This window comes from Moschus berezovskii, chromosome 9, assembly GCF_049115385.1.
Source record: "Moschus berezovskii isolate FMDL1 chromosome 9, NW_MosBer_1.0, whole genome shotgun sequence".
Taxonomy (NCBI): Eukaryota; Metazoa; Chordata; class Mammalia; order Artiodactyla; family Moschidae; genus Moschus; species Moschus berezovskii.
In genome coordinates, this window is record NC_142468.1 from 103192657 (window position 1) to 103220266 (window position 27610).

Below are 27610 nucleotides of genomic sequence, written 5' to 3' on the forward strand. Positions count from 1 at the left end.
TCATTTCAAAAGATGATAAATTACTGCTGTAACACAGTTACTAAACGACACAGGATATGCGCTGAGCATCTTCTCTCCCCTCTTCTAGATTACAGAAGGGAACATAAAAGATTTCAGAGCCACATACATTATCCCAGAAAAGACAGAGTGAAAGGGAAGGCTCCAAGTGTCTTGAGCAGTACCGCTTAAAGAGACCTGACCCGTAATCAAGCCTGTGATGCTTCCAGACCTATTCTTACCTAAATAGAGTATCTGGGAAAGCTGGCTCCACTGCAGGTGTGCCATTTCATTCTAATTGTTTCTCGGTCCTAGTTTCTACCCAGCAGCCAAATTCAGAAACCCAGTCAGGATCTCATTTTCTTCAGGAATTCTTAGTTATTATAATTAATGGCTCCTGAGTCCTGAAAGAATGTTCAGGGAGGTTTTTTCGCTTGTTTATTTTTGTTTTGTTTTGCCATTGCACTGAAATAATTTGTCTTACTTGGCAGTGGATGAGCTCAGAATTATTCTGGTACACTAAGGTTATGTGGTTATAGTACTCTCGGAGTTTTACTGTCTGGGGCCAGATACCTACAAAATTAAGCATAATAGAAGACAATGAGCTCACCAGAGATGTCACTGAGCCTCTTTCCACGCCAGCAGTTTTTAGACGATAACACAGAGAAGGGTAGAAGCGAAAGGAAAGAGAAAAATGCAAGAACACTTGAAGAATAATAGAAAAATGTAGTTTCTAACCTTGGAGTTGAAAAAGTGTTGAAACTTCTGAGGAAAACAAAAACTTTCTCAGAAAGGCTGACTTTCCCATGACTTGGAGAGATGGGTGTGTGTGTGTGCGCGCGCAGGCACGCATGTGTTAGTCGCTAAGTCATGTCCAACTCTTTGCAACCCCATGGACTGTAGCCCACCTAGCTCCTTTTTTTTTTTTTAACCATTAAAAAACATAGCTCTATTAGGTCATTTCATATGTAACTCACCAAAGTATCAGACATAACCATACTTAAACCCAAGTACAAAAGCACAGTTGGGAGTCAAACATAAGTGAACTGGAAATTTCCATGTCACTGTGTCCACTTTCTGGTGTAGATTAACAACAGAGGGTGATTACGCATAAGAAGTAAGTAAAGCAGAAGTAAATACACAAAGGAAACTAAACAAAAATCAAAGGCTGCTTGGGAAAAAAAATTTCTCTTGAAAGAATGCCACGATAAAAACACTGTAAAGATGATGTGGATTCCTATGACCATGTAATAATATACTTCTGATGAAGGGCTCACACCAAAGGCCAATGGAATGGTTATCTGTGAGATGTTATATCTGAAGTGGAGAAATGAATGGTTATCCTGCTCTTGTAATTACTAACAGCCCATATTATGCCTGTATTACCCAGGTCATTATTCTTTGTGATGGCAGCTGCCACTCTTGTTCGTGGTCCTTGCTTGGTAAACTGATATCCAAACTTGAGGATCCTGGAATTCTCTTCCAGCATCTGGGCAATTTCCATCTCCACAGCTGTTCCCAACTGCTGTCTCTGGTTGTCGATCTTGATCTCGATCAAGGTGTCATTTTCCTTTAGCGCCTCTACCAGGGCCAGGATCCCAGCACCAGTGATGAAATTGGATTCTATGTTTAGACTTTTCAAGGTCTTGTTTACTTTTAGCATATCTGCAAAGGCAATTGCCACAGGGTCATTGCTGCGGGTTGCGGCCAGACTGAACTTTTTCACGTGAGTGTTGGTCTCCAGAGCCTTTGCAAATTCATTCAGGGTTGGGATTGGAATGTTCTTAATATTGTTGAGGTTGACTTCTTGCAAGTTGGGATCATTGGCTTTCATCTGCTGTAGACTTACTTCCACATTTGTGGGATTGGGTGGTTCCTCAAATACTGCCTTGACCTTTTCACCTTTGACCACATTTCTCACAGGCCCTTTGCCGCCTTTTGTGTTGGTTGTTTCTTCATCAAACTTGGGATTGTTGAGCAAATTGTGTACTCCAAGAACAGCTGCAAGGTCATAGAGTTCAGTGTCGGAGGCGCTGGCCAAAGCTTCTTCCAGTTCTGGGTCCAGGGTCACCTTTTCTTCTTTATGAGTTTCCACTGGCTTTTCTTTGGGGATAAAGACTCTCCCTTTCTTTTCTCCAGTGAAGGGCACAAAGTCTTCCCTGTCTTTCTGTTCCAAAGCCTCCTTCTCCAGGTACATAAGGAGATGCTCGCGGTCAAACGGGCCTGTGGCTGCTTTCTGTGTTTGGTCTTTCTGTCGAAATCCAGCTGGCAGCAGTGCACTCTCGGGATCTAGGTCATCAAGAACATTTTCCAACTGTTTCAGTTCCTCTTCTGAGAGTTTGCCAAGAAGCTCATCTTCATCAATGTTCTTGTATTTCTCCAGCTCTTTTTGAAAAGGGAGTGCCATGGTTTCTTATATGCCTTTCTCCTGGGCCATGAACATTTAACTGGGCCAGCTTCCTGAGACTTCAGAATACCGTGCGTGCGCCCATCCCGGAGCGGGCAGTGCGGGCCGTCAGTGCGTCTGCCCCGAAGAGCGGGGCCGGCGAGCAGGGCGGCGCCATGGCCCCGGTGAGCACCGCGATCAACAGGCGGCTCCCGGCCGGGGGTGCGGCGCCGGGACCTAGTTCCTTGAGTGTCCATGGGATTCTCCAGGCAAGAATACTGGAGTGGATTGCCATTCTCTTCTCCAGAGGATCATCCCAACCCAGGTATTGAACCCTGGTTTCCTGCATTGCAGACAGATTTTTTACCATTTGAGCTACAGGGAAGTCCTGGAGAGATATGGCTTCATGGAAGAACAGATTCTGCGCTACAGCTCATTTTAGACTAAAAGAAAAAGAATCTCGGACTGATTTGGAAATATACAAGCTATTGTAATACCAAGACATTCATATTAAAGCAGCTAGATAGCCATTAAAATGGCAAAATTAACAGATTTTTTATGCAAACAGATCAATGAGTAGGACATGAAAAGGTTTTGAAACGCAGGATGAAATCCCAGATGCTCCAGGGGTACTCCAAAGTATAACCTTGGAATGTCCTTGAGTTAGCACTGAAAGCAGAGTAGAACTGATGGGTGGGTGGTAGAGGGAAACAAGTTACTCGAGCTAAAACTAATGTGGATAATATTTGCTCTAAATATCTCCCAGCATGTGTTTGAGAGGTATGGGCAGAGCGAGCATGCTCTTAAAAGCCTATGGCTTCAGTTGATTTGGATGAGAAATGATGAGGCTTATCCTGCCACCTTGTGACTCTGGGCCAATGTGCAGACAGCTTGGAGAAAAGAGGCCAGTGCTGAAGGGATCAGAGTGCCGAACGGAAGAACACATCCTTCTCTCTCCTCCCTACAGAAAGCACTTTGGCCAAGATTGTACATCAATATCAGCCTCGGATGACAACATAATTCCTTCATTAGATAAAAATGAATCAGTCTGAAATTCTGCCCTTGAGTAGATTTTTGCCCCTAGGACTATGGTCTGATCAGGGTGGCTGGCTAGACGGTGAAATCCTTGAGGGCAAAGATTAATTAATCTTGTCTCTCAGGAGCTAACATTAAGTGTTTCTTTATTAAATCGAGCTGTTGATCAAGTATAGTGCTTTCAGTTCAGTTCAGCTCAGTCGCTCAGTCGTGTCCGACTCTTTGCGACCCCATGAATCACAGCACGCCAGGCCTCCCTGTCCATCACCAAATCCCGGAGTTCACTCAAACTCATGTCCATAGTGCTTTAGGTGACATTATTTAAGAAATCAGCTAAAAAAAAAAAATGATGTTATAATGTTGACCAGAGCAAAGAGGGAAAACATTACAGTTAAACATTAGCTAGAAGCCATACTCAGATTAGGTATAATTTTCACTAGGGCTATCCTAATCTCTTGAAAGATAAAACACCTAGCTGAATTATGGCAAAATCTATTCTCTTCATGTCTGTAAGTTTCTGTTTTATCACTTGAAAAGAATAATGTCTCCCTCACATTTTGCATGTAAAATCTTCTGGCACAGTGCCTGGCCTGGGATAGACTTGTGAGGAGGGCCCGGGAACCTGAAGGTTATGTTAAACTCCAGGTGATTCTTATACACGTTGAAGTGTGAAGGCTATGGACCGTTCCGGTAGCATCAATTCCTCTGCTGAATGACCTGTAGATGGAAGAGAAGATGAAATTTTAATACCTCAGTACTGGGAGAGAAAAATGGACCAGCAGTTTACTCTAGTGGGTGATTAGGAAGGTATTTGGGATTTATTACAGTGAATTTTAACTGTCACTTGAAGAAGCACAAATGAGGCAAGGGGCACTTCACAAGCCTTGAAATAACTGGTGACATCCAATATGGAGCTGGTTTTTAAATCCAGAACTTGTCTGGAGATGTCAGTTCAGTTCAGTTCACTCGCTCAGTCGTGTCCAACTATTTGCAACCCCATGACTGCAGTATGCCAGGCCTCCCTGTCCATCACCAACTCCCGGAGTTTACTCAGACTCATGCCCATTGAGTCTGTGATGCCATTCAGCCATCTTATCCTCTGTCACCCCCTTCTCCTCCTGCCCCCAATACCTCCCAGCATCAGGGTCTTTTCAAATGAGTCAACTCCTCCCATCAGGTGGCCAAAGGATTGCAGTTTCAGCTTCAGCATCAGTCCTTCCAATGAATATTCAGGACTGATTTCCTTTAGGATGGACTGGTTGGACTTCCTTGCAGTCCAAGGGACTCTCAAGAGTCTTCTCCAACAACACAGTTCAAAAGCATCAATTCTTTGTCACTCAGCTTTCTTTATAGTCCAACTCACATCCATACATGAATACTGAAAAAACCATAGCCTTGACTAGACAGACCTTGGTTGGCAAAGTAATGTCTCTGCTTTTTAATATGCTATCTACGTTGGTCATAGCTTTTCTTCCAAGAAGCAAGCGTCTTTTAATTTCATGGCTGCAGTTACCATCTGCAGTGATTTTGGAGCCCCCCAAAATAAAGTCTGTCACTGTTTCCATTGTTTCCCCATTTATTTGCCTTGAAGTGATGGGACTAGATGTCATGATCTTAGTTTTCTGAATGTTGAGTTTTAAGCCAACTTTTTCACTCTCCTCTTTCACTTTCATCAAGTCTTTATTAGTTCTTCTTCATTTTCTGCCATAAGGGTGGTGTCATCTGGATATCTTAGGTTATTGATATTTCTGCTTGCAATCTTGATTCCAGCTGTGCTTCTTCCAGCCCCGTGTTTCTCATGATGTACTCTGCGTATAAGTTAAGTAAGCAGGGTGACAATATACAGCTTTGATATACTCCTTTCCTTATTTGGAAACTGTAACTAATTTATAATGTTACCAAGAAATAGGAGTGCAGATTTCACAGAACTCTTATCATTATTGGATATTGTACTTTTAAAAATATTTACTCATTATTCTGGAAAAAAAGGGTACCAAGCTGTTTTATTTCTTTTGATTACTAGGTAAGTGGAACGTATATCTCTCAGTTAAGTTTCTTGATAGGAGCTGGATATCAGATTTAGATTTAGAGTAGTTTCTAATTTCTCACCTTTTCATGTTTGCTGAGTTATACAACTCCAGAAGCCACCGTTTAAAAAGAAATCAGATCATATGAATAGTGTCGTATGAACAGTTGCAGAGTGTAATGGTCTATTTTACAGTTGCCCTTCAGTATCTCTGCGAGACTGATTCCAGGACCCCCTGCAAATACCAGAGTCTTCAGATGCTCAAGTCCCTTATGTAATATGGTGTAGTATTTGCCTATAACCTAGACTTCAAATCTTACCTAGATTACCTATGGACTTTTCTGGTGGCTCAGTGGTAAAGAATCTGCCTGCAATGCTGGAGATGCGTGTGCAATCCCTGGGTTGGGAAGATCCCCTGGAGAAGGAAATGGCAACCCACTGCAGTATTTTTGCCTGGGAAATCCCATGGACAAAGGATCTGCTGGGCTATATTCCATGGGGTTGCGAAAGAGTTGGATACAACTTAGTGACTGAACAATAACGATTACTTAATAATACCTAATACAATGTAACTTCTGTGTAAATAGTTACTGGTGCAAGGCAAATGCAAGCTTTGTGAAATTTTTCTTTTTTGAATATTTTCAATCCATGGTTGGTTGAATCCACAGGTTCCACATCTCAGGAACCTGAAGACCAACCGACAGAAGGTTTACTGTACTTACATCTTTTCAGGTTATAACAGGGTTATTCTTCTTTATAGAAACAATGGCAAATACCTAAAACCCTGCATTTATGCTTTCATTTTAGAGTCTTGGCCTTTTCCTTATCCTCCATTACTTCAGTTGCAGTTAAGATTGATGGAGTTCATTTAGGGCAAGCTAGTCATTTGTCTGGTCCTATTTTCATACTAAAGTGGAACCCGAAAAACTACAGTAATAAGACACATAACATAGAAGTAATCGTTCAGGTAAGTTAGTAATTTTGAACTTGGTATGTAAATGCTTAGTAGCCACATTGAACTTTGATTTTTTTTTTTCTTAGTCAGTTGATTAAGATGAAACTAAGTAAAAAATTTTGAATACACTGGATTTAATATCTTCTGAACATATCCACTCAGGAGCAATTCTGCTGTTAGACTGAAAACTGGGCAGAGAACATGAGTGTGCAACTACCAACTACAGTTCCCTCTTTTAATCCCAGGGAATCATTCTTGTGCTTTCTTCCAACTTTGACCAGAATTTCCCCAAGGTATCTAAAGAGAATAAGTCAGAAAACATGTATTTATGTGTCCACACCTTTGACTGCTGTACTCATGGGTAGGATGGAAGGAGGGGATGCTCTCCTTAATGTCTTTCACATTAGAAGTTGGCTTATTTTAAAATGACTTGAAGATATAAGTACACATAGTAAAAAAAATTATTTTTACTGTTTTGAAAGCCTAGGATAGAGAATTTTCAAGGCATCAAAGAGATCTTTTTGGGGAGGAGTGGGCATTTGATAGGGTGTGCAGTGACTGCCTGCCTATCCCTTTTGTGATTCAGCTTGTGGGGCATTTAATTCAGCAGACCTGCCAGAGTAGAAAGTGATCATCATTACCAAAATCGAGCAGTTTTATCAATACACTGAAACGCGTTAGGTGATAGACTGTGCTGAAAAATTAGTTTCTTGAAAAAAAACCTGTCAATCTCTACCACACTATGGTTTGATGACAGTTTGAAGCTGATCTTTTAATGTTAAGTCTTAGTTTGAAGATTGCCAAGTAATCCTTCAGAAAACACATGTAATTAGTCTCGTCTTTTTTATATGTGTGTCTCAGAGAAGGATTTTGAGCAGGAAGGAGCTATTTACTGAGCTTCTTTTTCTAAGACACTTAGGATTTTTTTTTTTTTCCTAAATCCATGTAGCAATGTTCCATGATGTAAGTTTTATCCCCAGTTCATAGATGAGGAAACAGGAGAAGGCACTTGGCAGTGCCACCCATCTGCTTAGAAGGAAGAAGAAACTCATGGGTAGGATGTGGAAGGAGGGGATGCTCTCCTTAATGTCTTTCATATTAGAAGTTGGCTTATTTTAAAACGACTTGAAGATTTAAGTACACATAGAATAAATTGTTCCCTATCTTTACAGTCACGGGGAAGAAGTGAGAGCAACCACAGGAGACCTGCTCCTTGTAGGAAGGTAGAACTCCCAAATCTTTGGATTGCTTGTTTTATAAGGAAGAAACCATAGTTCACTTTCCTCAAAACATTCCTGCCTGCTTAGTTGAATCCTTAGTAAAAATGTGAAATAACATATATTTTTATATGTTTCATATTTCTTACATTTTTGAGATGTAATTTATATTTAAAACCCATCTATTTAAGAGTACAGTTTGGTGCGTTTTGACTTGCGCATCCTTGAAACCATTCCTACAATCAATACCATCTGTCTCCCTCGAAAGTCTTCTTATGTCCTTTTGCAACTGCTTTCCTTCTACCCCCATTTAAGGCAACCACTGATCTGTTTTCTGTCTATATGAATATAATTCTAAGAAATTAGTCTACTGAATACTAAAATAGGGAACCTAGTCCCCTTATTCATCAATGAGAAAATTCTGTCCTTTTACATGCAGATTTACATATAGTTTACATATAGATAAGTTTATGTATAAGTTTATATAGTTTACATATAGATATTTGTATTTACAAATATAGTTTACATATAGATAAAGATAAGTCTGAGAGAAAACTTCATGGGAGAAGACACTGATTTATTTTATTTTATCTATGCATGTATTTATTGAATATCTGTACATTTCCAGGCAACCTAGTACCAACTAGACCTTTCAATCAGTTCTCAGTGTGCTTCCTGAAGTAGTAGCATCAACATCACCTGGAAACTCATTAGAAGTCCCATCTCAAACCTATGAATCAGACACTCTGGAGATGGAAGCTAACCCTATGTTTTGACAATCCCTCCAGGTGATTCTGATGTACATTAAAGTTTGAAAACCAGAATGTAAGATTATTGTGCCTACTTTGCCAATTTAAAGAGTAAACTTTAGAAATCTCTCTCAAAGAGAATCCCTGCATTAAAATAAGAACTTAAAAAAAAACCAAGAATATGTAATTCAGAGTAAGAACATTTGAGAAATAAAAGTTCGATAAACACCAGTGCAAGTTCTTTTTGCTGGTTTAAAGCTTTTCACGATAGGGAATTTTTTAAATAAGTGCAAGAGATAATACTATAATGAATTCCCAACTTTAACGAATTGACCAACTTTAAAGATTATCAACTCATGAACAGTCTTGTTTCATGTATACCCCATCTACTTCCTCGTGTACCACAATGTTATTTCATCTGTGTAAATATTAATATGCTAGTATGTATCACTAAAAGATAACTGTTTTAAAAAAGTAATGATAATACCATATCACACCTGAAAAATTAACACTTATACCTTAATTTCAAACTATTTAGCTAATGTTCCAGTTTTCTCATTTTGTCATTTATATTGCCCTTGGTTGGTTCAAATCAGAATTCAGACAAGGCTCAAATATTGCATTTAGCTGATTTGTCTTTTCAGTTTCTTAATCTGTAGGTTACCTTTCCATCCTCCTTCCTTCTTCCCCCTTGCAATTTGTTTACTTTGGAAACTGGACCTTTTATCCTCTAGTGTTTCTGTATTCTAGACTTTTGCCGTTTGTATCCATGTGGTATTATGTAGTATGATTCTCCGTCCCCTCTAGTTTCTATAACTGGTAGTTACATTTTAAGGTTTGATCATATTTGAGTCTGTTTTTTGGCAGGAATACTTCCTTTGGTGTTTTATGCTTTTATCAGAAGTCTATAATATCTGGTTGTCTCTCTTTTAACAATATCAAAATTGATCACTGTATGTACATATTGTTGACCCTACACAGTGGTGTGCTGGTAAATGTTTAACTACTAACTTGGGGCATGTTTGAAGGGAGGAACTTGATTTATCCCAATTTCCATAGTATAAATATTCCTCCTGTAGCTGGTTTTAAGCTACCAACACATTAGCTGGTCTGCAGTGTTCCTGAACATGTAGCAATTGGCCCTCGTCAGACAAGTCAGTGCCAGCACATTGCTGGCTTATCCTCCATTCATTATGAAGTACCCGCCAGCTTTTCACTGTGGGAGTTCTAGCACCTACTGAGAGTCTGAGACTAACACATTACTTCACTGGAGTTATAAAATGGTGATATTCAAATTGCCACTCTTACTTACATGAGTATTAATTAGAAGATTCCCATAAAGAAAAAATTTGCCTCACCTATTTGATCCCCAGATACAGAGTTCATACGGGAAAGGCAGGATAGAGTCTTCACTCATCCTCCACCTTCCCTTTTCTAAACCTGCTTTCAGAATAATGAGTTCTCCACCGTCTGCCAAAGGTCACCAAATGAGTCTTTTAGTATCATTATGAAGTCATACTTTAAAAAAACGTGGTTGGTATGTTTCACTCCATTGCATTTATTTATTTATTTTTTTGATGCTCAGTCGTCCCATCTTTGGCTGGTAGGAGCCTCTTTAAGTTGGCCACTAAGTCCTCTGATACAATTCTAATAGTCCTTGTTACATTTTCTTGCTTTCTGGTACAAAGATGTTCTAAGCCCTCATGCATTTCTTACTCAAAAATTAAAATAAATAAATAAATTTTTTAAAAAATTGGAATCAGCTATTTCTCTAAAGACCATTGGTTTCATGCAGTGGAGAATTTTATTTTGAGACAGCTCATTACTGTTTTTATGTCTTTTCAATAAACAAAAGGAAATACAGATGTTTTATCTAAGACTACTTTGTGATATACACTGCTATTTCCAATTCAAATCTAGAATTACAAAGTTTAAAAGAAGTTTTATTTGAAGTGCTCGTATGTTCACCTGCAACTACCACAACATTGTTAATCAGCTATACCCCAGTACAAAATAAAAAGTTTAAAGTGAAATAAAAAAAATAAAGTACGAAGATAACTCTGGGAAAAAAGTCAAGTTCTTATAGGAAGACTCAAAAATAAATGAAAAAGGTGTCACTTATTCTGAGATAATGGACGAGAATCATTGGAAACTTAATCCTGGGCCGTTGCACATATTTGCACGTGAGGGCTGCTTTCCTATTGTGCCTATTACTAGGATTCCGCCGGAAGAAGTAAGAGTGCTCACCGCATATTTTCAGCTCGAGAGGATGTTCATCTCAGACTTGATCCCCTGGCATCATTTATTCTCTTTACTGACCATTGTACTGTGGTGAGTAAATTCAACTTAGTATTATATATGTTTTTACTAGATTTGGTAGGTCTAATGTCATAAATAATATACTCATGTGATGAGAAAGCAGAACCTTATCAGATTAAAAGTTTAGTTGTTTGTCTAGAAGAATACAGTGACTTTAAATTGATTTGAATTAAAAGAAGAGGAGACACGGACATGGAGTACCTGTTCTGGAACCTGGTTCTAAGTAATGACGTAAAACAAGGATCACTAAGGGAATTATAGGAACTGGGCTAAATTAGGATATTTCAAAAATATTTCTTCCCACATAAATAATACATGCTTAATACAGAAAAACTGGAAAATTTAGAAATAAAGTATTATGAACCCCACATCATTCTTTTATCACACTAACCATTAGAACCATTGTATTTCTCCTTAGAATACTATTTGTTTATTTTTCTCTTATTTACATTTGGATATAAGTTTTAGTATAAAATGGTAATATACTTTTCATTCTGTTTTTCCATTTGATTTCTTCTACTGAGGAATTTGTTTTGATGATTTTCTTACGTCAGATTTGTTTTATAAATGATTCTTATTGGCTGTATTATATTGTCATAGACATATCTTAATTTATTTGACCATTTCCCTATTGCTGAGCATTTGTTTCCAATTTTTCCCTCTACTGTAAACATATTGCTTGTTTCTGCATTTAATAGATTTTTTGGAAATTTCTAGAAATGAATTGTTGGATCAAAGAATGGACACATTATTCTACATGCTTCATTTATTTATTATATAATTTATATAATTACACAGGTTTTAAAATTATTTATTACATTTGTTGTTTTTGGTCTCTTCTCCCTCACGAAAAGATAAGTCCCATGAGGGCAAGTGTGTCTTTTTGGTATGCCTAACACAAGTAGACCCTCAAATAAGTATTTCTTGAATGAATAAATTTTTTTGTTGTTTTTTTAGTTTTTAATACACTGTCAAACTGTCTTTCAGAGAATCTTTGGCAATTTACAGTCTAGTTTCCTCAGATCTCCGTCTCCTGGGTATTAACATAAAGTGCACTACAATGTTGAGAAGAAAATTTAAGCCCCTTTCATTTCACCTTCCAAAGATAGCTTAATATCCTCTTATATCCTCACAGACCTAATGTGCATTACTTATTATTTTAATATACTTTTATTTCTTGTGTGATTGAACATTAAAAAATATGCCTAATGGGCATTTGCATCTCATTTTTACAAATCATTTATTACTTTTTCTTTTTTGGGTGATTTTTAATAGTCACCTAGATCAGGCTTTGAAAACTTTGCTGTACTTATGAATCACCTGGAAATGTGAATAAGAGGCTGATTCTGATTAGTAGAGCTGAAATGGGGCCTGAGACTCTGCATTCCTAAGAGGCTCAAGGTGATTCCAGAGATGACCTGGGGCCCGTCCTTGGAGCACAAGAACCTAGATTACATGTCTCTTTACTATGAATTCACCTTCAAGTAAGTGATTTCCTGGTGGAGAAAGCATAAGGAAATACAGTCTCTGTTCATTCAGCTTGTAGTGTACTGCATGCTGGGTTTTTTCTTTTTCCACTTTTATACTTTTTAAAAGAACTTTTTGTTTTATATTGGTGTGTAGTTGATTAACGGTGTTGTGATAGTTTCAAGTGTACAGCAAAGTGATTCAGTTATACATTTACATGTATCTATTCTTTTTCAAATTCTTTTTCCATATAGGTTGTTACATAATATTGAGCAGAGTTCCCTGTGCTATACAGTAGGTCTTTGTTGATTATCCACTTTAAATATCGCAGTATGTACATGTCCATCCCAAACTACCTAACTATCCCTTCTCCCCTTCTGCCCTCCCCCTGTAACTGTAAGTTTGTAACACCCTTTGAACACTTTAAATAAAACAGCACAAAGTATACTTAACCTAGTACACTGAAAGTGGACTATTTTAATTTGATTTTATGTAACTGTATGAGATTATTTAGTTTCAATGTTGGTCCAGGTATCCAAATCTTAAAAGACAAATGCTGTGGCAACTTATAATTATCTTCTTTGCTGCATCAGATTTTCAATTCTCTTTGACTGTATATTTTTCTTAGATAGTCATTTCTCCTAATGATGTCATTTCCATTTGTGTTAAAGGGCTGTTTATAAAAACTGAAGATGTAGCCATTTGTCTGTTCCATGTTAATCTCTCTTTGTCTGCAGGCCCGGGTCATATTTGTGATGATTGCGCTGATGCGGCTCATTGTTCGCATTATTTTTCGGTATCGAGCATATGCAGAGCATAGCGGTTAGTCACCATGGGTTCCTTTTATTCTTAGAAGACCTTACTTTTATGCATCCCATAATCTCCTGACTAAACAAATACCAGTGCAGACTGTCTTTGCCTGAACTCTGTGAGGTGCATCCTTCAAACTCTCGTGTTCACTTCAAACCCCCTTTTCCGTACCATTTTCTCCAACAATTCCAGGTCATAATGAACTTTTGTGTCTCTGAATGCCAAGAGTCCTTCCTAAGGATTAATTCTGTACTTAACCAGCCAATCACCTTGTTTACATCACCACTTCAAATGTATATATTTTCTCCTCAATCAGACTCAAGTTCCTCAATATAGGAGTCCTTGTTTAGTACTTCTTTTCTGTTTTCTACAGCACCCAGCTCTGAGTTTGTGTATTACAGACAATAAATATTGACACTTGTTGAAGTAAATGTTCCTTATTCCTTCCTGGCTTGGATGAAATCCCAGGAACTGATTGTGGGGAAGGGGAGGACTGTAGTAAAGATTAAACCATAAGATGGTTAACTGCATAGGTAGTATTCATATCCTACTGAATGTTTTCCTGCTTATATATATATTTTTAAATTCTGTGAAAAAGTTCAAAAAGCATTATTGCACAAAATGTAAATAAATAAATATTTGAGGGAGGCCTCAGCCTCATGTGGGATTACCAGTATTTTTGTACAGTTATTTAAAATTCACAACGTATTTTTACTTACATTATCTTAATCTTACAACAATCCTGTGAGGTAGGTATTATTGTTTCCCATTTAAAGGCTAGAAAACTGAGGATTGCAGAGTTAATGTAGGTTATCTAGTGTCTTATAACTAATAAGAGTCTGACTCCAGGTCAGTTCTTTTCTGTAAACACTTCTCAATCTGACTACACCTTAGAATGCCCTGGGGAACTTTTAAAATCGCAGTGTCTACACAGTACTTTCAGTGCTTACACAGAATGTCTGCGGGTAGGACCTAAGCATCAGTATTTTTTAAAGCTCCTCAGATGATCCCAGTGTGTGGTAGGGCTGAGAAGCACGGCTCTGTCCAGAGCAGTATTTCTCAGTCCTGCTGCCTAGAATCCCCTGGGTTGCTGCCTCAACTCCCCTCTTTCCCAGGCCAACTAAATCAGAATCTCTGGAGGGTGAGACTTGGGCATGAGTCTTTGCTAAAAGTTCCCCCAGGTTATTCTAATGAATGGTCCAAGTAGAGAATCATTCCTTAAAATGTAGAGCATAGCTGCCTCTCAGGCTAAAGAATGCTATATTTAAAATAAATAAACAATGATGATGGATGGATACGTGGACCATCCCCTGAGGAGTCCCAGGCTGGAACGAGAGAGGATTGAGCAGGAAGGATGCAACACCCAGGGTGAGAAAGGCCGCGCGGCGTCAGGCTTCGTCTGTGACTGTCTGTCGGGTTGCGCAGCGTTATGAGTGTGAAATGAACGTGCTGGTCTACTAGGGAAGACCTGCCATTTCACTTCTCTCAGGCTGTCTTTCCCTGGGGCCAGTCCTTTAGAGAGTTTGCCCTCAGGTGTTGCTCAGCGTGTCCTGAGCTTCCCATCACAGTCTTCTGATACCTGGTACATGATCAGCCGCAGACCAGTGAACTGGCTGGCTGGGGCTGAGGATCTGTGATGCTCTAGTCTGTGGCTGCAGAATAAAGCCCTGGCGCTTTGGCTTTCTGGCACTGTATTTTCAGAGGTGTTAATCTGGAGATCTTTTAGGGATCCCTTTCAGTTGAAGTAAGAGGATAACTGAGTTAAGAGCTGCATCACATATGGGAAGGGAATATTTGGACAGATACTCATGGTAACTTTAGATATTCATACTTAAGATTAAAGTTTGATATTTGCCTTTGAGATATATATATATATATATAGTTTTAAAAAATTCATTGGAGTACATTTGATTTATACTGTTGCGTTTCAGGTACACAGCACAGTGATTCAGGTAAACGCATGCATGTGTCCATTCTCTCTCAGGCTCTCTCCTCATGGAGGTCATCACAGAACACTGAGCAGAGTTCCCTGTGCTGTACAGTTGTTTCTGTTCAGTCACTCACTCCTGTCCACTCTCTGTGACCCTGTGGATTGTCACACGCCAGGCTTCCCTCTCCATCACCAGCTCCTGGAGCTTGCTCAAACTCATGTCCATTGAGTTGGTGAAACCATCCAACCGTCTCATCCTCTGTGGTCCCCTTCTCCTCCTGCCTTCAATCTTTCCCAGTATCAGGGTCTTTTCCAGTGAGTTGGCTCTTCACATCAGGTGGCCAGTATTGGGGCTTCATCTTCAGCATTAGTCCTTCCGATGAATATTCAGGACTGATTTCCTTCAGGATTGACTGGTTTGAACTCCTTGCTGTCCAAGGGCCTCTCAAGAGTCTTCTCCAGGACCACAGTTTGAAGGCATCAGTTCTTCAGCGTTCAGTGTTTGTTATTGTCCAGCTCTCACATCTTTACATGACTACTGGAAAAACTATAGCTTTGACTACAGACATTGGTTGGCAAAGTAATGTCTCTGTTTTTTAATATGCTGTCTAGGTTGGTCATAGCTTTTCTTCCAAGGAAAGAGCGTCTTTTAATTTCATGGCTGTGGTCACCATTCACAGTGATTTTAGAGTCCAAGAAAATAAAGTCTTGTCACTGTTTCCGTTGTTTCCCCACCTATTTGCCATGAAGTGATGGGATCGGGGGTCATGATCTTAGTTGAGTTTTAAGCTAACTGTTTCACTCTCCTCTTTCACCTTCATCAAGAGGCTCTTTAGTTCTTTGCTTTCTGCCGTACGTTTGGTGTCGTCTGCATATCTGAGATTATTGATATTTCTCCCTGCAATCTTGATTCTAACTTGTGCTTCTTCCAGCTCGGCATTTTGCATGATGTACTTTGCATAGAAGTTAGATAAGCAGGGTGACAATAGACAACCTTCATGTACAGTTCTCCCAATTTGGAACCAAAGCTGCTGTACAGTAGATCCTTGTTGATGATCTGTCTTATACACAGTGTGTTGGAATAGGAAATGGCAACCCAGTCTGGTATTCTTGCCTCAAGAATTCCATGGATGGAAGAACCTGGTGGGCTATAGTCTGTGGGGTCACAAAGAGTCAGACATGGCTGAGCACACACGCATGCACACATTTAGGTTGTTTCCATGTCTTAGCTGTTGTAAATAGTGTTGCAGTGCACCCAGAACACTGGGTGACCTTTGACTTACTTTGATATAACTTTTGGAAGTTTCTACATTCAGATACTAAGTCTCATGGAAACCAAAGACTTGATCATTTTTTGAGCACAGAATATTTATGCGTGTGTGTGTGTGTGTGTCTGTCTGTCTTGCAACTACACCATTGCTTTGAACTTCTCTGTAATTCTAAGTGAAATGGCTTACCAGAATTCCTGCCAACTTCTGATTTAAAGTCAAGTCATCCATATTACAAATGATTTGCTGTAGATGTAGTAGATAGCCATTGGAAGTCTTCTAGAAAGTATTTTAAAGAACCTGAACTTTGAATGTGTTTACTGGAGTTTTCAAATTTATTCTGTTTAGGACTGCCGGGATTTATAAATTTGACGTCATTTTCCCTTCATGTCTTGAGCAAACTCAATCTCTCCTACTATTCTGTGTTGTTGCTGACCCTGTATACAGTGCTGGGTAAGTCATTTAGGTAACCTGAAAATTGTGGAGAATTCTGCCCAAGAATGTACTGAAAATTTTCACATTAGCCATTTAGGCTCTGAGGAGCACGATGCCTGGCACGTGGCTTCTCCATTTCCTGGGGCATGATCTGGGGGATACAGATGTCCTAACTTAAAGCACATTCAATCAACACCACGCTAACTCAAGGGTGCCGAGAGGACCGTGAGAATTAGTATTTGGGTAGAAACTTAATAGAAGACAGGAGTTCCGTTTAAATGTCGTCTCCTCAGAGCAGCCTTTGATCATATGAAAGTTTTGTCCTCTAGTTCACCACACTTTATTTCTTTCATTACTTTGTCAGAATTTGTGATTATCTTCTGTGTATGTCTTCTCTCCCCTCATTAGAATATCGACTGATGTCTTATCTATCCTGTTCCTCTCTATGCACAGCAGTAAGCACAATGCCTATTATGTAGTTGAAAGACTCTTTACTGCCATGTGACTCCTAAACACTCAGCTCAAACGAGAGAGAAGCCGAGATAAGCAGTGAGTTCAGGCATCTGAGCTCTTCTCATATTAATTATTACACTCAATACGGACAAAATCACTTTAGTCATTTATGGAAACGGAAAGTCCTGTGAGTCTCTTTTTAAAACTTTTTACAAATGTTCTTTACTAAGAGTCATTTAGGAGTTAATATATCTTTAGTCTATATTTCATACGTTTAGTCCATCTTTGGACTTTTATTTCCTCATTAGTTACTCTCACCAGAGAACAGAAAGTAGTTAAATAAAAATATGACCCTTTACAATTGTGTATAACAAGCTATGGCAGATTCCCCTTTGGAGGTCGGTTTCTTTGTTAGAAGATGGGTTGAGGCTGTTTCAGACACTTGTTTTCCACTAGGACCAAAGCAAGTGATTTGTTTCCTGACTGTAAAGGGAAACATTAGAAAAGGAGAAGTTGTTTCATTTTTCAAGGTTAAAACTTAAACTAAGATGTATCTAATGGAGTATATATAATATATATCTGAGAAAATTACCTGTGACTTTTTAAAGTTGAACTCTACTCTTACCAGCAAATCATAGTATTGCATTTTGAGAAGGGAAATCCGACTGTCTCTTAATCACTCCTGACAATATAGTAGTTCCAGAAGCCTGCACATTGAGAAGGAGCAGTAAATACACAGGGAGTAGAGAAAAGTCATTCTGGCATTGCAGCTGAAAAATTAAAGAAGTGAGTTAAGCTATGAACATGTTAACCCAGAGTATGTAGTTGATGTACAAAGTAAGGATTGTGGGTCAGCAAGAAAAGGATAAAATATATTCATTAACATTAATAAGAAAGATAAGTACATTTTAGAATGATTAAAGTGGTTGAAGTCTTATTGCTTAAAGGAGTAAATTTCAGTTATCTGGAAAATTAAGTATGGTGTCGATGGAGTACCTCTTTGCTTCTTAAAGGAAAGTAAATGCATTACTGCAATAGAATCTTCTAAAGTTTGTGTATGTACTCCAGTCTGTTACTGGAATCTATTCCAGATATAGCACTTAGGCAATTTTATAATCTAGAGAAAGAGGGAGCAAAAGAGCAAATAATTGGTTAGCTGGGATATTGGGTACACCAGAGATTAACAGAGAAGAAAAGCTATGCAAATGAATGCTTATAGATGACTCGTCCCATATTTCTTCATTAGTCCTAAAATGTATCTTGTGGTATGTGTAATCAGAGTCATAGTTATATAAATTCCTTTCCTGTCCATTGCCTCTTTCAGGCCCATGGTTTGTTGGTGAAATCACTAAAGGCAAATTGGGCTGCTGCTTTTCCTTTGGGATCTTTGTTGATGGACATTTCCTACAAGGCAGTATGACGTTTATAGTTGGAATTCTCCAGGTAAGAATTCGGAAATACAATTTAAGAACATCTTGGTCTTGCTGGACTAATTGCATAACAATTATGAATTATATCCCAAATCCCAAATTAAATACCACAGATCATGTGTCCTAACTTACCGGCAGGGCAGTCTTTAGTATTTGGTGTTTTATTTGTTTTTATAGTGCTTTCCAAGCTCTTTCTTCCACCACTCTTGTAAGCATCTAAAATACATTTTTGGCAGGAGGGTTTATAAGAGGTGAGAGAGGTTTTTGTTGTTTGTTTCACTGTGCTTTTTCATCTACAAACAGTGAAAGAAGAGACTTATAGTAGAATAAATGACAGACCTCTGGGTAAACCAAAATTGGTTATGATAATGAAGAAGGAAACTACTTTAGAGGGAGGAAAGGAAAAGTAGACATACAAGAAAAGTGGATCAGTTACCCAGTGTAAGCTATCTAGCTGTCTTAGCAGTTCAGTTGTTTATGAAAACACTGACATATTAGGTTTACATTTGGATTGAGATTTCTTTAGAACAAACGCAAATAAAAAACCCAGACCTATAGCAAACCTCTGTAAACAGGTTTGAAAACTGTTTACCTAACAATTTATTTATTTATTGTTCTCACCTAATGGGGCTAATGGATCAAAATCTGAGGTGATGATCTGAAGTTTTATAAGAGATCCAAAAACACGGTTCAAAATAAGTTCACAGCCTCGTAAGAGGACAGTAAAGCATGATCTGCAGACAAGTAGGGACGATCTCTGCCTAGTGAACACTGACCACAAGCCAGAATATTCTGGTTAGCAGCATTTCATATGTGACGAGATCCAGGTCTAGTTCAGTTTTCTATTACATAGATGGAGACTGTCTCTCAGGAGCATCCTTCAGTTCAGTTCAGTCTCTCAGTCATGTCTGACTCTTTGCACCCGACAGACTGCAGCACGCCAGGCTTCCCTGTCTGCCGCCAGCTCCCAGAGCTTGCTGAAACTCATGTCCATCGAGTCAGTGATGCCATCCAACCATCTCATCCTCTATCGTCCCTTTCTCCTCGTGCCTTCAATGTTTCCCAGCATCAGGGTCTTTTTCAGTGAGTCAGTTCTTCGCCATTAGGTGGCCGAAGTGTTGGAGCTTCAGCTTTCACATCAGTCCTTCCAATGAGTATTCAGGACTGATTTCTTTTAGGACTGACTGACTGGTTTGACCTCCTTGCAGTCCAAGGGACTCTCAAGAGTCTTCTCCAACACCACAGTTCAAAAGCATCAATTCTTTGGTGCTCAGCTTTCTTTATGGTCCACTTCTAACATCTATATACATAACTACTGGAAAAACCATAGCTTTGACAGGAGCATCCTTATTCCAACTAAAATCTGAGCTTTACCAAAAGGTGGGTTTACAGTCCTATTTTAATAAACAGAATGGATTTTATGTATCATCTAGGCCCCTAGCTCATAAATCTATTCTATCTCTGACCTGGACCACTTCTCTGCTCCTCAGGTGCCTGTGTATACAACTGGCATTTCGCATCTTCCTTAGATATCTCACAGGAACCTCAACTTAATGTACCTCTAAGAGAACCTTTCATTTGAATCCCCAGACCTGTTTCTCCCCAGTTCTTCTCCGTTTCAATACATTATTTAGGATGCATCTTTGTTCTTCCCCTTCCCTCACACTCTTTATCCAGTTCATCAGCAAGTAGCACTGTGCATGTCTTTTCTCTGTCATTGTTACCACCATTCTTACCTAATCATATTTCTTTATTAAGAAAACTATTTGGCTGGGTCTGGTCTTCATGGCAGCATGCAGGCTCTTCGTTGCGTCATGAGGGGCCTCTCCTTGCAGCACGTGGGCTCCAGGTGTGGTGCTTGGACTCTGGATCACAGGCACTCAGTAATTGCGGTGCATGGGCTTAGTTGCTCCACGGCGTATGGGATCTTAGTTCCCCAACCAGGGATCAAACCCACATCCCCTGCATTGCAAGGTGGATTCTTGCAGTGAACCAGGGAAGTCCCCAGTAATGATTTCTTGCCTGGGCTACTACAGTAACCCTCTAACCCCCTAATTGCTCTTGTCTCCCTGTTGTCAGCTTAAAACAGATCAGTGACATGATCTGGGTCCTGCTGACTGCCCCCAATTCCACCTGCCTTATCATGTTCTAGGCCAACAGGAGGGTAAGGGGAGATGGGCCCATCTCTGGGCTTTTTATTTATTCTTCTGCCTGGAATGCTCTTCCACTGACTCATTTCTGTCCTTCAGACCTCAGAGGGCCCATCTCCCGTTGCCCTGTAACCAGTTATTTTCTCCATTGAATTTATCACCATCTGAAATCATCTTCCCCCTCCTCTTTTTTGGGAGGTTGGTTTCCTCTTCTCTGTCCTAGAATGTAAGCTGTCTGAAGCATCTTTTCTGACTTGTTCATCAGTGTGTCCCTTGCCTAGAGCCTTGCACAGTGCCTGCCACATAATGAGTGCTCGATAATTATTTGGTGAATGAAAACTCATATTGTAGTGATGGTTGGATTATAAATCTTAAATCTTCTAGTTTGTATTCCAGTATTCATTATGTTACTTCAATTACAAATGCAAAGTCAAGAAAAAATATTGATATCCAAGTTCCCCCCTCACTCTGCCAAAAAAAAGAGTACTGTATGTATGTATGTGTGTGTGTTTGTACATAGACATATATATTCATTTCTACCTTAAACATTTGAGGGCTTCAACAGAAATGAAATGACACTTGCCTTTAAGGTGAACAGAAGGATGCAGGCAAATAAACGACTTTGACACAAGTGTGATTAAAGCATAAAGGATCAGTTAACCCCCAAGAGAGAAAGCAACATATTTTTAGGAGCCACCAATAATGTGTTAGTGAGACCTGACCCCACCAGGGCTTAATAAGCTAATAGTTCTGTTCTGTTCTTTCCAGCTGGTGTTTTTTAACATCCCCTTGATGGTTTACCTGTGTTGGATTTTGCTGCAGCGGTGCTTTGGTCACAGCTTCAGGTCTCATCTCCATCAAGGAAAATACTTGAAAATTATACCTGTCCACCTATTTATGTTACTGCTGTACATCTGGCAGATTTATTCCTACTACTTTCTTCATATGACATATGGCACTCTAGCTTTACTATTCTCCCCTTTACGGACCTGGTTGACACTGGCGACACCTGTTCTCATTCGTTGTGTTTGGACACTGAACTCTGCTGAGCTTGGAACCTTCATAGTGCGGTTCAAAAGACACTTGAGCTCCTGAAGTCTGTATCTCCTCATCCACCTCTGGAGCCCAGGACTCTGCCTCAGCAGCAGGCGAAAGGCCAGTATTGATGGGCAAACTTCAGGGAGCTGCTGTTCCTTGGACACCTGGGAGTTTGGGGGATTACCTACTACTGATTCTTGCAGAATGGACTGCAGAAAATTCTGTATATAATGCCGTGATTCCTTCTTTCCCCAAGAAGGTAAAGGGTTGATTTCCTTTTGTGAAGAGAAAGCCTTTATCTAGGAGATCCACAGGGCAGGGGCTGATGGATACGGGAGTATCTGAGGCCTACTCAGTGTGTTTTTTAGATACCTCATGTAAAGTACCTAGCACAGTGTCTGGAACTTGGCAGCCTGTAAGGAGGCCACTTTAGGGACAGTTCAGTTCAGTCGCTTAGTCGTGTCTGACTCTTTGCGACCCCATGAACCACAGCATACCAGGCCTCCCTGTCCATCACCAACTCCCGGAGTTCACTCAAACTCATGTCCATCGAGTCGGTGATGCCATCCAGCCATCTCATTCTCTGCCGTCCCCGTCTCCTCCTACCCCCAATCCCTCCTAGCATCAGACTCTTTTCCAGTGAGTCAACTCGTCACATGAGGTGGCCAAAGTATTGCAGTTTCAGCTTTAGCATAAGTCCTTCCAATGAACACCCAGGATTGATCTCTTTTATTATGGACTGGTTGGATGTCCTTGCAGTCCAAGGGACTCTGAAGAGTCTTCTCCAACACCACAGTTCAAAAGTATCAATTCTTCGGCGCTCAGCTTTCTTCACAGTCCAACTCTCACATCCATACATGACCACGGGAAAAACCATAGCCTTGACTAGACGGACCTTTGTTGGCAAAGTAATGTCTCTGCTTTTCAATATGCTATCTAGGCTGGTCATAACTTTCCTTCCAAGGAGCAAGCGTCTTTTAATTGCATGGCTGCAATCAGCATCTGCAGTGATTTTGGAGCCCAAAAAAATAAAATCTGACAGGGAACGTGCAAACTTGGACCTGACCCTGACTACCCTTGATTAATTCCTAGTCTTTTTTTCAACAGAATTATGGGCTCTCTGCTTCCTCAGTCGGGGGTGTTTTCCACTAATCAAATACCAATGAATGAAGGATGAATAAGAAACAGCTCGGTCTGGGTCTTGCCTGTGTCCTGGAGCGGGAGTGAGCGGGGCTTCTGAGAGCGGAAGGGGCGTGGCGGGGCTCCGAGGCGGGGCAGGTTGTTGTGAAGCGAAACCGCGGCCTGGAGGAGGAGCTGCGGCCGCGGGGCGGCTCCGGAGGCCGCGGTGTGGCTCGGTCCGCTGCCTCCTACCGCGGTGCTGGGATGGAGAGCGCAGCTGGAGCTGCAGCCCCAGACCCCACGTGGATCCGCCTCTGGAGCAGCTCCGGCGCCTGGCCGGGGAGCTGCGGCCCCGCTTCCTGGAGCGCGGGGTGAGCTGCCGGAGCGGGGACGGGCGCCCGCAGCGCCGGGCTTGGGTGGGAAGGGGCCAGGCCTTGGCGGCCGCGGCGGCGTCCCGGGCGGAGGAGGTGGGGCCGGGAGGTCGTTCCGCTTACCTGTGCTCTGTCGTGTGTCGCCGCCCGGCCCACACCCCGCACCCACTAGTCGGCGAAGCGCAGGAAACCACCAAGGAGTCAGATCGGGAGGCCTTTTGGAGAAGACTCAGCGAGTGCCTCTCCGGTTGGAGCCTGCTGTCTCTCATCTCTTCCCGCCTCCTTTCCTTCCTGCTCCCCCCGCCCCAGCCTCTCTGCGGGGATACTCCTGCTTACCCATCCTTGGTACCTCCGAGGTTGAAATAGAAAACACTGATTTTTGGAGTTGTTTTTGAGACGTCTCAGCGGGCATGGGTGGAGAGGGAACGCATCATCTTCACAGGCCTTGCAGCCGTTGCAGCCTTGTCCTTTTGGCACTAACATATTGGCTCTTGCCACCTGCTGTCACCCCCCCCCCCAGATGAGGCAGCTGTGACAGTGTCAAGGGAAGCCACGACTCTGACCGTAGCCTTCTCTCGACTTCCACTGCCATCTCCACAGGTGGGCTTCACTTTTCTAGAATTCTTGTGCTGCTTCAGTATTCCTTAGGAAGCCTCTCATTTTCTTTCCACCTTTTTCACTCAAATCTGAGGATTTAATTGCCTCAATCTGTCGAGTAAGATGAAGTTTCTCAAACCACAGGATTGTTCTGAAGATCAGCTTGTCAAATGCAGTAGTTGTCACGGGGTAGAGGGCTCTTCTGAATATTGATTCATTCTGCGGTTCATCCTGGCTATTTCCTTGCTGACATTTTTAAAAGTACTTTCTGTTTGCTAAGTGTTTTCACATACATGATCCCTTTCTGACAGATGAACAGGCAGGCTCAGAGGCTCAGTTTAAAGTAGATAAGTAGTGGAGCTAGGACTTAAATGAGGTTCTGTCTGATGTTTGAGCTCTACCTTTTCTATTATACTACATAATACTCGTTTGTACTGAATTATTTTTATACTTAATTTTAATAATGTAGACAGTATAAGGTTCAGAAGATATCAAAGTTAAATGTACTAAACAGTTTATATCTCCTGTCTCTGGTTCCTTTGGTATTATTCCATATATATGCTATGCATATTCACACTTAAATGCATATGGTTTCTTCTTTTTACACATGTGATTAAGAGTTTCTGTTGAGAAATCAGCTGGTAGCCTTATGGGCGTTCTCTTGTATGTTATTTGTCACTTTTCCCTTGTTGCTTTTCATATTTTATCTTTGTCTTTAATTGTTATCAGTTTGATTACTCTGTACATGCTCAGGGCAGTGGTTTTTTCATTCGTAGATGAAAAATTAGAATATGGCTTTATATGAATTATATATATTTGAATCACGATTGCTTTCTTAGGATCTCAGCACATTAATTCTGCCAAAGAATGGGTGTTTTTGTTTTTTTTTTTTAATTGCAGTCCATACAAAGTGGTGTTTTTACAAAATTATATGTTTGGATGTTGAAACAATGTCAAATTGGCATAAAAGTTTCTAAGTATTCTCAATCTTTGTACCTATCCATCTCAGACTGGTAACAGATCATTCATGGACTGGCTCCAATCTCGTAGATCACATTTTGCGTAGCCCTTGCTTGGAATTTAGCAGAGCAGTGAGGACAAGGAAGATAAGGGAAAGCCAGTGACTGCCTCAAAGGAAAATAGTCAGCACTGAGCATTGTAAAGTCCATTCTAATTTCCTTTAGGTATACTGAGATTCTGTTAGAGACAGACAGACAGAGACAGACACAGAGGCAGAGAGACAGACAGCTGGTTAATGGTCTAAGATGGAGCTGACAACTTTTCTGTAACGGGCCAAAGAGTAAACATGCCAGGCTTTGCAGTCCAGCTACTCCACTCTGCCTCTGTAGTGCGAATACGATTATAGATAACATGTAAACGCATGATTGTGGCTGTGTCCCAGAAACATTTTATTTGCAAAAACTGGCAGTGAGCTGGATTGGGCCCTTGGGCCCTAGTTTGCCAACTCCTGGTCTAAGATACTGTGAATACCTCAAAGCCAGTCACAGATAGCTTGGGATATAGATTATCAGGGATGTTTTTCCTAGTTTCTTCATGTCTTACTGAGTTTCTGCTCAGTATCTGGTATCCAGCTAACTCCTCCCTGGTATGTGATGAGAACGGCACAGGGCCTGATGCATAAAAGGACTTCAGAAAATGTTTGATGATGCTGTACAGATGTCTGCTGTTTTCCCCTGTAGATGGATTGACCACATTGATCTAATCCATTTCTTTTTTCTTTGTGAAATTGGCTTATCTTCTCATAGGAAACCCAGGGGTTCTGTGAACAAGTGCATGCTGCCATCAAGGCAATTATTGCAGTGTACTATTTGTTTCCCAAGGATCAGGGTAAGCCACTCCATACACATAAGTATTCAGTTTATGGGGTAGATCTTTGCTAATGTGACAGCTTATGTCCTGAGAATTTTACCTTTTCCTCAATTTGAGTATGTAATGTAACTTTCTCCCATTAAATGCGGTCAAAGGTAGTTATATAAGTGACCTCTGTAAGTAAGCCTTTGTGCTAAAGTTCAGATCCTGTGTTCTCATGTCCCCTGCCTTACGTCTTTAATTCTCACTGGCTTCTCTGTCTCTAACTCATTATAATCACCACAGATACTGCTTGGTTATCAGTGCCATCCCCAGGCTCCTCCTCCTCATCACATGCTGTTTCTGAGCTCCCTTATAGGTTAAGTAGCCTCCAGCTCTGCTTGCATATTCGTGTCTTGATTATTATCAGGTTACAATTATAGATGAAGACATGTCTCATGGATCTTCAGGGTTAACTCATGTGGTTTAAACTTGAAGTGTTTGATCCACAAACGTCAAGAAGTCACTGTTTCTTTAAAACTTTGTGATTTTTCTGTTCTGGCTGGGCCGGGTCTTGGTTGTGGCAGGGGCGCTCTTCAGCCTTCGCCGTGGCTCGCAGGGTCTTCAGTTCCAGCGTGTGAACTCCTAAGCTGTGGCGTGTAGGATCTAGTTACCTGACCAGAGATTGAACCCTGGCCCCTGCATTGGCAGCGTAGAGTCTTAGCCACTGGACCCCCAGGAAAGAAACTACTCTTTAATGAGTGAATACATGCTGTCATGGAACAGTTTTGTTCCAGATCTCTTTTGGAGAATACCACTAAGGAGTGGTGGGAGGAGCAAGCAAATGACATGGGGATATACATGAGACCTGGGTTTTGTGTTGGCACTGCAGTTAAAGCACGTGGGTGCACATCACCTCAAATTCTGTAGGGCTTAGATTCTCGGGAAGACTTTCCAGACTTCTGGAAAGAGGAATAGGCTGCTTAGTCTTTGGGTCTGGCTACAGGCATCACCCTGCGAAAGCTGGTGCGGAGCGCCACTCTGGACATCGTGGATGACATGGCTCAGCTTGGGGAAGCACTTTACATCAATCCAGCTTAGAGTAGTGATGCCATAGCTGGAGTTATTGGGTAATGGGGTTCTTTGGTTCTGGGAGGGGGGGAAAGTCATTTTAACAGCAAAGTTACTGATAACTGAGATTAATGACCAGCAGGAAGGACCTTTGTAGGAAACAGGAACCCAGTTATTGATATAACCTTATTGATGGCTTTCAGCAGCCCTGAGAACCTGATTTCCTATAACAGTGTCTGGGATGCGTGCCAACGTGTCCCTCAGATCCCTAAAGGTGGGTGAGAGTGGAAAGTAGACATTGGTTCTGCTGGCCAAAGCTGACAGACCTCACATCTAACTGCCGGTTTTATAGTATGTATGTATCTTTACTTACGTAAAGAACTTAGTGAAACAGGTCTAGTTTATCGCCGACATGAAATGATAGGTGTTAATTCTTGTTGCCAGTCTTTTTAGTTCACATAACTTTTAGACTCAAACACCTCTGGCTGTGGCTCTGTCTCTTGTTGAACAGATGTGGTTTCCTCTTCTGGTCCTGCCTCAGGGGCAGTATTCTGGGGACACTGAAGCAGTTACGGGGTAGAGCCTGCTAGGCCGAGAGCAGTGGTCATGCCAGGGCACCACGCTGAGAACCAGCATGTGACTGTTGTAGTTCTTCCTATGGTGAATGACAGAAAGCTTTTTACCCCCGTCTGGGCACCCAGAGGATGTATATGAGAAGAATTGTACATTCAACTGCTGCCCTTGTTTACTGTCCTTGGCACTCCCTTCAGATGAGCACACTGTTGCTTTTTGCAGACTCAAGAGGATTGTTGGGATTCTCCACTAACTGGTGCTTCTGATTCTTCACTCATAGATAACAAAGCTGCAGCCCTTTCAGTGCTGACAGAGAGTGAATCTTGTGAAGGATGCACATGAGGAGGTGGAGCAGATGAGAGGACCTCTGTCTTTGATGGTCATTGGAAGGCCACTCTGTGTCTA

At 40.9% G+C, this 27610-nt stretch overlaps 2 protein-coding genes and 1 pseudogene across 2 annotated transcripts in view; 2 read left to right on the top strand and 1 right to left on the bottom strand.

The window, feature by feature from the left end:
• On the bottom strand, positions 1-3112 carry LOC148776799 (tropomodulin-2 pseudogene; annotated as a pseudogene).
• On the top strand, positions 2560-21970 carry LOC148776800 (transmembrane protein 62-like). The gene is made up of 8 exons (XM_088840235.1): positions 2560-2605; positions 5640-5718; positions 6252-6411; positions 10583-10696; positions 12889-12973; positions 16508-16612; positions 18372-18490; positions 21396-21970. Exons 1-8 carry the CDS (start codon positions 2560-2562, stop codon positions 21720-21722), a joined length of 1035 nt encoding a protein of 344 aa, XP_088696361.1. The 3' UTR covers positions 21723-21970.
• Positions 21896-27610, top strand: part of LOC129562352 (uncharacterized) — a 10816-nt gene continuing 5101 nt past the window's right edge. The window contains exons 1-3 of the mRNA XM_088840236.1: positions 21896-21900; positions 22907-23155; positions 25519-25600. Of these exons, the coding sequence (XP_088696362.1) occupies positions 21896-21900; positions 22907-23155; positions 25519-25600 (336 nt within the window). The remainder of the gene's footprint in view (positions 21901-22906; positions 23156-25518; positions 25601-27610) is intronic.